Source organism: Cephus cinctus, unplaced genomic scaffold (assembly GCF_000341935.2).
Source record: "Cephus cinctus unplaced genomic scaffold, Ccin1 Ccin1_scaffold0607, whole genome shotgun sequence".
NCBI lineage: Eukaryota > Metazoa > Arthropoda > Insecta > Hymenoptera > Cephidae > Cephus > Cephus cinctus.
Genome location: NW_014333253.1, coordinates 54801 through 66600, shown reverse-complemented (window position 1 = coordinate 66600; position 11800 = coordinate 54801). Strand labels below are relative to the sequence as shown.

At 39.1% G+C, this 11800-nt stretch overlaps 1 protein-coding gene across 1 annotated transcript in view; it reads left to right on the top strand.

Moving 5' to 3' along the window:
- LOC107269145 (zwei Ig domain protein zig-8) overlaps positions 1-11800 on the top strand; it is a 164430-nt gene that overhangs the window by 148081 nt on the left and 4549 nt on the right. The window contains exons 4-5 of the mRNA XM_015742691.2: positions 1152-1371; positions 1637-1734. Of these exons, the coding sequence (XP_015598177.1) occupies positions 1152-1371; positions 1637-1734 (318 nt within the window). The remainder of the gene's footprint in view (positions 1-1151; positions 1372-1636; positions 1735-11800) is intronic.

The following is an 11800-nucleotide window of genomic DNA, read 5'->3' as shown; positions in this document are numbered from 1 at the left end:
TTTTTTTTTTGTATTTTTTAATCGAGGCGGTTTTTTTTTTTTTTTTTTTTCGCAAGGAGAGATTCTTGAATTCCACAATTTCAGTAATCTTGGAGTGGCGCTCTTCGTCGAGAAGTCCATCCTCCATTAGTGTATTTGCCACCGTGGCACAGGGACGAACCACTGAAAAATTCTAGGGAGCATCTTGCCAATATCGGATCAATAAGCACTCTCCTTTCATTTCTTTTCACGAACCCTGACGTAGAGGCAGGTACCAGGCTAAGAAGGTAGGTAAGCTGTAGATGGGTACTCACGTTCGACCCCACGTTGGGAGAAGCTCGTTTAAATTTTATACCGACGCAACGTCGAAGCATTTTTATCACTGACGCGGTTTATCGAACTAGATTTTAATATAAAATTTTACTGCCTCAAGTAAAATGAGTGAAGCTTGTGCGAAAGGAGACACCTGGACCACCATAGGCTATGGTGGTTAGCAGCGAATCGTTGCGCGAAGCTAAATGTAAAAGCTCTCTGTAAGACGGGCGGGTAGAGCAGTTTTAGGATTACTAAAGTAAGTACGTGATAATACCGATATGTCATCAATTTACGAGTAAAATTTCGTGCGAGACACGTTTTTTCGCTATGAAACATTTTTATACAAAGAAAGAAGATAAACTTTCTCACGCGATGACATAGTCAGACGCGTATAAGATAAAATACGCGTCTGACCATCTCATCGCGTATCTACTGTCTGCCCTATACATTTTCCTCCACGTCTGGGCCCGAAACAATATTCCGTCGAATATGAATGCCGGAGCAATGCTTATTGGATCATTATACAGCATCGTTGTTTTCAATAATACAACTTTAAACAATACGCGTTTTCATGGCCACTTATGAAAAGTAATATAAATTATTGTGTACTTAATTGAAAAAAAAAAAAAAAAAAATGTCCCACCATTTACGACCAAAAACTTCCCACGTTGAAATCCCTTAATGCAAGTTGTAAATTTTATCTTGAAAATTAATGATATGCCTGATGAAAAAAAAAAGTAATTTTTACAATGGCACCCACTTCGAATCGTATGACTGTCTAATAATATATTTTTGGGGGATTTTCCATATAAAATATTACCTCTCAAATAATCATGTATATTCGTTTCGTTTTTCAGAGGCACGAGCTAGAATTATCGGTCCTGCCGACATTTACGTTAAAACTGGCAGCCTGCTGACACTGACGTGCCTAATGTCACAGGGGCCCCACGACTTGGGTACAGTAGCGTGGTACCACGGTGGTCAGCCGGTCATTACGTCTCCCCATACGGAAAACGATGCTGACTCGCAGCCGCGAGTCACCGTCGAGACGGAATGGAGCGACGCCCTTACGTCGAGGTTAGTCGATCGTCGATACACTTCGGAAATCATTTTGATATGGAATATATTAATATTATATTTTGAAAATATCAAGAGCGGACTCTTCGAAGGTGTCACGCGAATACGTCACAGATCGATATAAAATATACTTGTCATTGAGGCATGTTGAGTTGATGTTGAGTATATAGGTATAGACGCGTGTAGTACCGTGAACAAATTTGTCATCGGTGCTCGTTGGATTTTATCATTGTCGATGGTATCAAAGTAACGTTTCTTTTCGCAGATTGAGAATCACCCACGCGAAACCAGCTGATTCGGGAAATTACAGTTGTGTCCCAACGATCGCCGAAAGAGCTAGCGTCAACGTACACGTCATCAACGGTGAGTTAATCAAGACCTTTTTTTTCCATAGTAATTCAATCAGTGGCTAATTAATGAAAGTTCAAAGTAATCGTATCGTATGAATTATATGGACAAATATTTGGAAATTTTAATTTAATTATAAATATAGAATTTCATATATTCGAACGGTACGTACGTTTTTAAAGTCGAAACGAATTTTGTCGTATTTGTGAATATATTTGTAATATATGCATTTATAAAATATTTGAACGACTCGTGTGCATTGCACGAATGAAAATTAATGCACAGTAATTATTAATGGATTGATATTTATTTTTTCACTTTTATAAATTAACTATTAAAATACACGAAGGAACTGGAACGAGTGTAATTGATTGAACGATAATAATAATGCTATAAGATTACTAAAATTATATCTGGCGTATCGCACAGTGTTTATATATATATATATATATATATATATATATATATATATATATATATATATATATATATATATATACCTGCATCATAAAATATATAGTGTGTTCAATGTTATTATATCACCATTATATGTAACACTTAACAATGAGGCGCAGCTGGCATATTATACGTACTATCGATTAACGTATATACCCATATATATATATATATATATATATATATATATATATACCTGCATCATAAAATATATAGTGTGTTCAATGTTATTATATCACCATTATATGTAACACTTAACAATGAGGCGCAGCTGGCATATTATACGTACTATCGATTAACGTATATACCCGCAGGGCAATAACTATATATATGCGTATATATATATATATATATATATATACACCTGCATCCATATATACAGGTCAGAATATCAAACGTTATAGAATCTCCAATAAACATTGTTAGCAGAAAAGACTTTGTGCCCAGAATGGGTAAATTGATGGGTACAAAGGGAACAGGTTTTCAATTTCAAAGGTATCAGTGCAGCCAATTTTTTTCCGAAGTCAATATTTCTCGTTAATGTTGAAAATTAAACAATTTATTCGATAACGTCGATTCCTTTAATCTTGCGATAATAATTTGATATTTCGCCTTGTATCGCCGTTTTCATTTAATTTTTTTAAAATCCTGATCGTCGCTTTGTATTCGCATACCCTACTGGCTGGGAATTTGCGACGATACAAAAGTCTCGTGTAATTCATTGAAAAATAATTGGCGACTTTGACAGAGAGACGCTCCTGTATTAGCTATTGCTGCTCCTCCAAGCGCAAGTAAACGAACGCGTGTAACGGCTAAACGAGTTAGGGTAATTAGGCAAAGTGACAATGGCATTTATGACATTGCACCGACTATCCGGTAAGCTCGCTGGTTTGTTCGAATAAGCTACGACGGTTTTTGGCCATTGTTCGAGAAATGGATAGCCTGACCTTTTTGGTCAGCAGGCCCGAATTAATGCCTCGTTTACAATGAATACGTATTCGAGAAGCCGAATATTTCGGCGAATTCGTGCGTACCGCGTTAGGGATGCGTATAAAAATCTAAACGTAAAGCAGGGTTTACACGAAGAATCATAAACGAATGATCGATCGATTGAATTATCTACAAGTGTATCTTCGATTAAATTAGCATACAAATTTCTTATTCAAAAATTCTCTCGTTATATTTTTGTTCGGTAAAATCGACGGACGACGTCGTGCATAAAGTTGACGTTCAACGTAACATATTTTTCTTACAGATATCCTAGCATATAATTCATTCAAAAGTGTCTTTAAAATACAGTCACAGCGAAACGACCCGAGCGCCCGTCGAATTGGCGTCTTTTCCATTTGAAAATTAAAGTCAAACTCTCGCGGTGCTGCTATGAGAGTATCGTCGGTTAAAAGAGAGACCATAAGAATCGTTATCGCACGTGGCCATAATAAATCGTTTCGCGGATGTTCCAATATACGAATACAGGAGCGTGACGTTACGTAACGGCAAAGGGTCAGCGCGGGGCACCGCTGGGCTTTCCAGAAGCTTGTGTTCCAGCCCGCCGAGCAAAAGAGCAGCATGGGGGCAGGTGGAGGGGTGGACGCCAGAGAAAAGTGTAACACAGAGAAACCCTCATCAAAATGGGTTCACGGCTGGTGAAATCTGTTGAATAGGACGAATTAAACGAAGGCTTTGATGCAGTTCTATAATTTCCCGTTGGTGGCGACAGCGTCGCTGGTTACGGCTGACCACTGTCAGGAACTACCACTGCAGCCGTTCCTGCCAGAATCGCTGGATGACGCTGCAAGGAAAAACTACTCTGGCCTTTTACGTCAGCCGCTACGTCTCTTCGTTATACAGAGATCAATCAAACGCGATTGAATTCTTTTTTCTTTTTTTTTTTTACTTTTTCCGACCCTTTCGCTTCGGGAACGAACTTCCTTTCCACGTGCTTTTCTAGGAAACGTACGTAAGCGTACGACGCACAACGTCCGCTACCCAACGCCTTTCTCCTTGCAACGGTGTACTTTCGAATCGGGTAAGTGCCGCTCGCAAATTGAAAACTGTAAATAACACGGGTTCACTTCCGTTTTTCCTTGCCGGTGTGCAGCACCGGATCGAACGACACTTTGTAAAATCCGCGAGTTTACTAGCAATCGTTTTCATTGGATTTCACTCTTTCTTTTTTTTTTTCTTTTTTTTTTTGTTTTCCTTCTTCGACGTTCGCTGCACACAAAGGTTCCAACTTATAAATATATATCGGACGAGGCAAATTGATTTTCATTAATACTAAATATTTCAGTCTCTTTGTATATAACGGTTGTTAAAGTTTCTCTTTACGTCGTTATATCGCAGTCCGATATTTTTTTTTTTTCTTCATCGCAACGGGGCTAATGCTTCCGGTAGGTGAATCAGCCTTTTCGAGACCGAAGCGAAGTAGTTAACGTTTGAACAATGACCGGGCACTTGAATTTCGCGATTAAATCTACCTCCTTTTTTTTATCATAGCCAATCGATACGAACGATCTTTTGCGAATCGATAATGTATATCGTGAAGGGCCGATAATACCGGGTGAGAGGATTATTACTAAATTATTAAACTTGGAACTCGTTTCACTTATACGATACTTCTCGGATGTGTACCAAGATCATACTCAATATTCATATATGAATTATTTCGGCTCACGCGCGAGCAGTCCATTTCGTTAATGGGAATATTGTTTGCGAAACGTCATAGAGCTACTCTAGTTATCACCTTGAACAAGTCATATATATATATATATATATTTTTCAATAATTAGGATCTTTTCGCGCACTTAAGCAAGGAACTTAAGTATCTTTGTTATCTTTCCGGTACGGAAAGCTGTCTGAGCTTTGTTAGGTAATTATTAAATTCTATGTAGAGAAAACTTTCAATGATAATTACCGGAACTTTGTTTCGTCAAATACGAGATGCAAGCTGAATTTCTGTTAAATGAATTTCTGGGTCCAAACACCGGTTTTGGAATTTTTGCAGGAGGTACAATTTATATTTAATATAAATTTTGGGTAAATCTAACTTTATGTCACGAGCAGCAATTATTTTGTGAACAGATCAGATTATGCAATTAAAATGGTCGATTGATAGATTTCTAATTTATCGTCTCTCCCGGGATGCAGGCTTCGTCGTGTAACTAATACTTTTCAGTTCTTGCAAAATTTTTATCTCTTCGCTCTCGCACGCGCTTTCTTGGACTTTATACATGATGCATGCAATCCGGAGAGTATAAAGCGATTAAAGATAGAATCGCTGTATCTGATCGATCTTTTAATGGAATTCGGATGAATTTTATGGAACAGCCATTGGATACCTAGGAAGAGTGAAAGGCCGAGTTATGAATTACAGATTGGTTTATACTGTGCACGTTGATCACTCCTCTTGTCGGTATAGAAGGACTCTGCAATCCTTGGAATCAGATTACGAGATCACAGCTTCACCGGATACAGTCTTAGGTCCGTTGGTAACTTTAAAAAAATTGTTTACAATGACACTAACGAGTCTTTGAGACGGTTTTCAGATTTAAAAAATCTATAATCTTAAAGCAATTCTTAAGTTCCAATAATCTCTGCCGAGTACGAAGGAAATGGGAATCTTTTTTTGGATCCTTTACCGATAAAGTAGCGCATCGATATACTTATTGATCTATCGAAAAGTGGGTTGAAGTAGATGCACTGCAAAGTGGTGGCGATAACCGTTTACCAACAGACCTACTTGATCTGGATTATATATTTTCGCTATTAATTTTATATCGAAATCTGAAGATTTTGTTTCTTCTCATCCTTTCTACCGTTTTCATTGAATTTCAAGCTTTTACGGATGCTAGGGAAAGGAGAGTACTGCTCTAGTCCCCGTCTGCCGATTATAATTTTACCTTGATTTTCTTATTTAATTTACATGCAAATTTATCTCTATTTATTCGATTATAAGTCATATTTCGTGTGATTAATTTGTCTTGTTTACCTTCCTATAAAGCCTGCTAATGGATATAGTCGGATCAAACAACAACCAAAGTTGGCTTATCCATACGATCCTTATGGTACCTAAAGCCTAATTAGGGTCGATTCAGGACTGGCATCTGTTTATGTTTCAGATGATTATACGTATTTTCGTGGATACTTAATGAATGTGTAATATGATATCTTTTTGACATGTACCAGATGAAGAGTCACGTGTAACAAAGGTATAATATATTTCAAAGCATACGTGACATTGATACGTGTATTGTTCATAGTGTACAATAAAGTTTCAAGGCGTTATTGGTAACAAGGGAATTTTTAACGTCGATCATTACCTAACGAGTAAGGGAAACGAAAGGGGTGGGATTAGTTAAGTATCAAAGATCGTCATACATATTTTAATCAACTAACCAATGCAAACTCCGTTGTTCGTAAGTCATGATAACCGATAGCTGCTCTCATTTCGTACCGTGTCAATACGTAAATCTGACTTTTTCATCAGAAACATGGATTCAATTTATCACAGTTGTCTGGCAGTGAAATATTTATTATACGTATTTTTGTACCAAAGTGGATGGTGATAAAATTCGAAAATATCGTGGAAAACCCGAATATGACGATTTCGTTTATTTTCATAGAAAAAACATTTTTCTTTTTTTAACAAACTTGAACGAATCCTGGAAAAATTTTGAAAAAAAAAAGTCAATTTATATTCGCATGATACGTTTAATGTAAATAGCAGAAAAGTTCGTTCCCTTGAATGAAACGTGATTCGCTATGGCTTCGTGAAATTCGGTTTACTTCGTATATGAAAATTTCGTATTTCAAGATAATGCTTATCGTAATATCGTATCTCGTTCAAATAACGGCATTCGTATGCACGCTCTGTAACAGTGTAGTACTACGGAGTCATCCGTAGTGACGTCAGTCATATATCCCTTCAACATGAATTTCCTTTTTAGTGCGAAGGAAAGAGAGAGAGAGAGAGAAGAAGAGTAATCAATTCTCACTGTAAAAGATAGGAATTTTCGCAGGATCGCTCTAAGGCGATATACTTTAAATCGATAAGACGGGTTTATGTCCTTAAACGAGTCAGAGGTTCGTGTAAACGTATGGCGATAGGAAAAGTGGTATAACGAATGTGTGAAAGGGACGGAGTATTTCCATTAGCGGTGAAGCAGGAAATGTTGATATACATATATAAAAAGAGAGACAGGGATAGAGGTAGAAACAAACGAGAGCGTCACCAGCAACGAGCACTCGAACAGTCCCGAAAAGGTCGTTGAGATTTTTAGCTACCTGCGAATAGCCAATTCCGATGCCGCGCCGAGAAAATCTAATGCAAGTAGATTTTAGCATAACCATATATATATATATATATATTGCGAAACTCATATAAATTGTCCCACAAGTACATTAAACCCTCTTAGCATGTGCAAGTAGGTACATTAGCTTGCAAACGGTAGGATACTTATGCATATACAATGTAGTATAAGGTATAGTACAGTATTAGGCCTAAGTAAATATGAAAAATGTAAGTAGAGTCCCATGATATTTTCGTATGTATAAAGATGCCGATAAAATTATTATTTTTTTTTTTTCTACAAATTTATCGTTTTTTCCATTAAATATTGCTGACCACTCTTTCACGAGCTGCGGAACGTATTGGGCAATATATTAAAGCACGTACGTAAATATTGGCGAGATAAATACTATAAGTCACGATAACGACTGGACTTCCATTAAACGAATGATATTAATTTACGAAAATCTTTTGTAAATCCGATTATTCTCGCCTTCCGTGCAATTAAGATTTTTTTTTTTACGTCGATATCACAACAGCATCGATTCATTTATCAGCAGCTTATACATCGCAAATCAAATACAATAAGCAAATCGACCGCGGACGGTCGTATCCAAATACGCAGGCATCCTGTATAATTTTTCCTATAGTATAGACTGAAATTAATTAATGCTTTTCAGCTTACGTAAAATGCATTCACGTATTCAGTGGACGTTTGCTTAGGAAACTTTAATATTTATATTTGGTCCCGCTCGTGGGTAAGCATTTATATGCGTATTTGAGCTGAGCTTGTAATATCATGGCTACTCTTGACTTGAAACAGCTTAATGATTGTTTACCCGTCGTAAAATTCAAGTATCCGCGAACCGAGAGGCCAAAGCCGGTGTATACTGAAAGTTCCGAACGTGCCGGAATTATTTGAGCTCTGTCAGGCAAAAAGGGAGAAGTTCGCTTTTAATATGAAGAATCGAGTTTTTAATTATTTCATAAAATCACTTTGTAAATTTCTTTCCCTCAAAGTACACGTCAGGATACACAAGACAGAGCACAGTACGAGGTACTGACCAAAAAAGTTGTACCCCATAAAATAAAAGAGCCATTTGTAAATTACACGAAAGAATCGACGAAAATAAGTAAATGAAGAAGAAATTCAGTATCCTCGTTACAAGAGCAAACACTTGATTTTCCAACGTTAATCTATCATCTTGAAAGAAAATCCGCCACGTCCATCCCCTTATCGGACTCGGTATAGCTATCGAGAGGTTTGCTCCTTAAAAGTTCTAAAAACTAAGTTGAAAGGTAAAGACCATCTTAGTAAAATTTGACAAGCGCGGATTATTCATAAGACCCCTAAAAGTCTCTGATACAAGAAAATAAGTGATATCTGCATCTTTACGTGATTTCATTAACAAAGTGTAAATACATTTTTTTCCTCCCCCCATGTATATCGAGCTTAGTCAAAGGACGTTTCCGAAGAATTTCGCAGGCTATCGGCAATAGTAAAAGGTATACGTAAAACTTTGAAAGTCGAAAGTACCGTAGAGAGCAAAGAGCCAGGAATGGGAAATAGGAAGTGGATGCTGGGAAAGTAAGAAAAAGAAAAATAACTCCAAACGCCAAAGAACCTTGCGTAATGGCGTGTGCAGGAACGTCAGCCATCTCACTCCTTGAATTTATTCCCAAGTAATTCGGAACGTTCCAGGCGCAAGTCAGAGCCCCGAAAGATACGCTTTTCGGCTTCTGGATTATGTTCCCGGGTTTGGAGAAGCCCAGGGCTGGCTCGAGGACCACCCCGATAAATTCGCGGCTCGTTCCGAGATATTATAAAAAGTGATAAGCGATGGCCCCCGCTCAGTAGCACAGCGTTGATACCAGGAGAGTCAGGCAGTTGTTGGTGCAACGTGAGACGGGATGAACGAGAGGCACTAGGTTGGTAGGTGCTATACTGTAATATGGTATAGTGTGTACACGTGTACTCCGTAGAGAGAGACATGTGGGAGGCTAGACAAAGATGCCAATTGAAACGGGCGCGGGGGCTGGTTGCGGGAGGGTTAACCAGATTAGCAGCGATCACAAGACCTACTCGTGGGACTCACTGAGACGTAGCTGAACTACTTGCCTGGCTTGTGCCTGACTTGTTTCACTGCCTCCCTTATACCCACCTCTACCCACCTGCCTGCTAACAGCCACCCTTGAGCTCTCCCTCTACACCATCCCCGTCGGCCTGCTTCACTGTCTGCCTCAAATGCCTTCGCTCTGCCTTAATCTCGGAACGTTACACCACCCTGCACTATCGCAGGTAGCATCCCCATCGTCACCTACCATTTCATACTACTCAGCCATGCGGACCCCCGACACTCTGATCGTGTACGCTGTACCACGTGTATATATATATATATATGTGTGTATATACATAGTGCTGTATCAGCCCTGGTACAGCTCGGGGAAAGTTACTCCCTCTTTAACCAACGGCCGCAGAGTGTCCAATTTCCTCCTATCAATTTCGAACCGCGCTTCTATCGCACCTGCTGACATTTGGCGAGCCGCATCGACGCAGATCGAATTTAGGCATTTGTATTTTACTAGATTTAAAGAGAAAAAAGAACGATATATCGCTTGTGCGTAGGATGGATAAGGGGACAATAATTAGGAACGTTTTCGGTACGGATTTTTCTTGTCTGGGTAGATAAATGTAAATGCGGTTTTCGGGGAGATGGAATTTAAAGGACGGATATGTTTAACGACGGGCGCAGGGACGGAGTTGTCTTTCGGATAACGTGTGTCGGGAGGAGAAGGGAGAGAAAAAGCCGGAAAAGCTTAAATTCCAGAAACGTGTAACGCGGGAAACCTTGTGGGATAGGTAATCCGAACGCAGTTATCTGGAGCTTTTTTATTGTGCTTCCTGCTTTTTTATCAGCTCGAGAAACCACGAGCGAATTGGATTTGTTTATCGATCCCGGATAGTCGAGGGGCCTATCGTTTTTGACCGGAAACAGGGGAATCGGCCGTGCGTATTACCGCGAGAAGTAAACTTTTCAATGGTACCGTCCCGATTTTCAATTTCGATCTTATCGATCCGATCGGCGCTCTATCGATATTCCGACGGCGTCGCGACGCCAGTCTCGCGTGCATTCGCGGGAACCCTCGAAAAAAACTACATTTTCAATTCTCAAGTTAAGTGCAATCGCCTCTCTGACGAGGCAATCAGCCGAACGCTTGACCTCAAACCGCAGGCCAATCCAAATCCTCGTAATACGTCAGGATCGATAATCCATTCCTAATGAGAGACGACAGAATTGTTTTGTTACTCGACCCGTGAGCGGGCACTGTTACACTGTCACTGTTACACGTGAGCATATAATCTGAATAATTAATAACAAAAATAAATCATACGAGTCAGAGAATAAGAATATAAATTTTGAAAATAAAAAAAAATTTATTACAATATCAACGGTCATTGCGAAAAAGTCCACCCTACGACCCTTTGTTACCCGCCTCTGTATATACGCATGCACGTTCCTCGTGGCTGATAATTGAATTAAAAAAAAAGATTTTTAACATTTCCTCAAACAACAGCAATCTCTTATGTACACACCATTGAAAATGAGCGGCAGCACGGGAATCGCCGTGGAGAATAAAATATTATAACAGTCGGAGCCCGGAACGTTTCTCTGTTTGCGCGAAATGCGGTGTAGTTCAACATTCGTACACGGCCCGACACACTTTCGGCAAATATTTGTCGAACGTGTACAACACATTTCTCTCCTGTCCTACGGGAAGCGTTAGAATAAGCAGTATGATTGGACATATATTTACACGAGAGTATGCGATAGTCATGTTCTCCACTACAAATCCGAAACAATTTGTTTGCCGTCGTTCGCGCTGCCAGTTGACGAGCCGCAACGCTCCGAACAGCACTTCGACCCAATGGTTATACATAATGATTGCACGTTTGATATAGGCGAATTTCTTTTTTTTTTTCCCTTCAAATACTCGAACGTCCCACGCGTACCAACATTATCACCACCAACTTGATTATAGACTCAATAACCCGGACAGCATAGAGGAAGTGCCAAAGGTGGCAATACCATATAATATTATTACGGATGAATTAAATAAAATGTCAATGCCAAAGTCCTTTGCATATTGACACCGGGTAGCAGGGACGTTCATTGTCGATAAAAATATTCCGAGCTATCGTTGGCATAATAAATCCATATATTCCACCCTGTTTTTTTCATACCGTCCCTATAAAGGAAACGAAAGGAAAAGAAATACGTCCATTGTGGATTCACGTAGGAATGGATGCCCCGAATACGAGGAAGACAGATGATT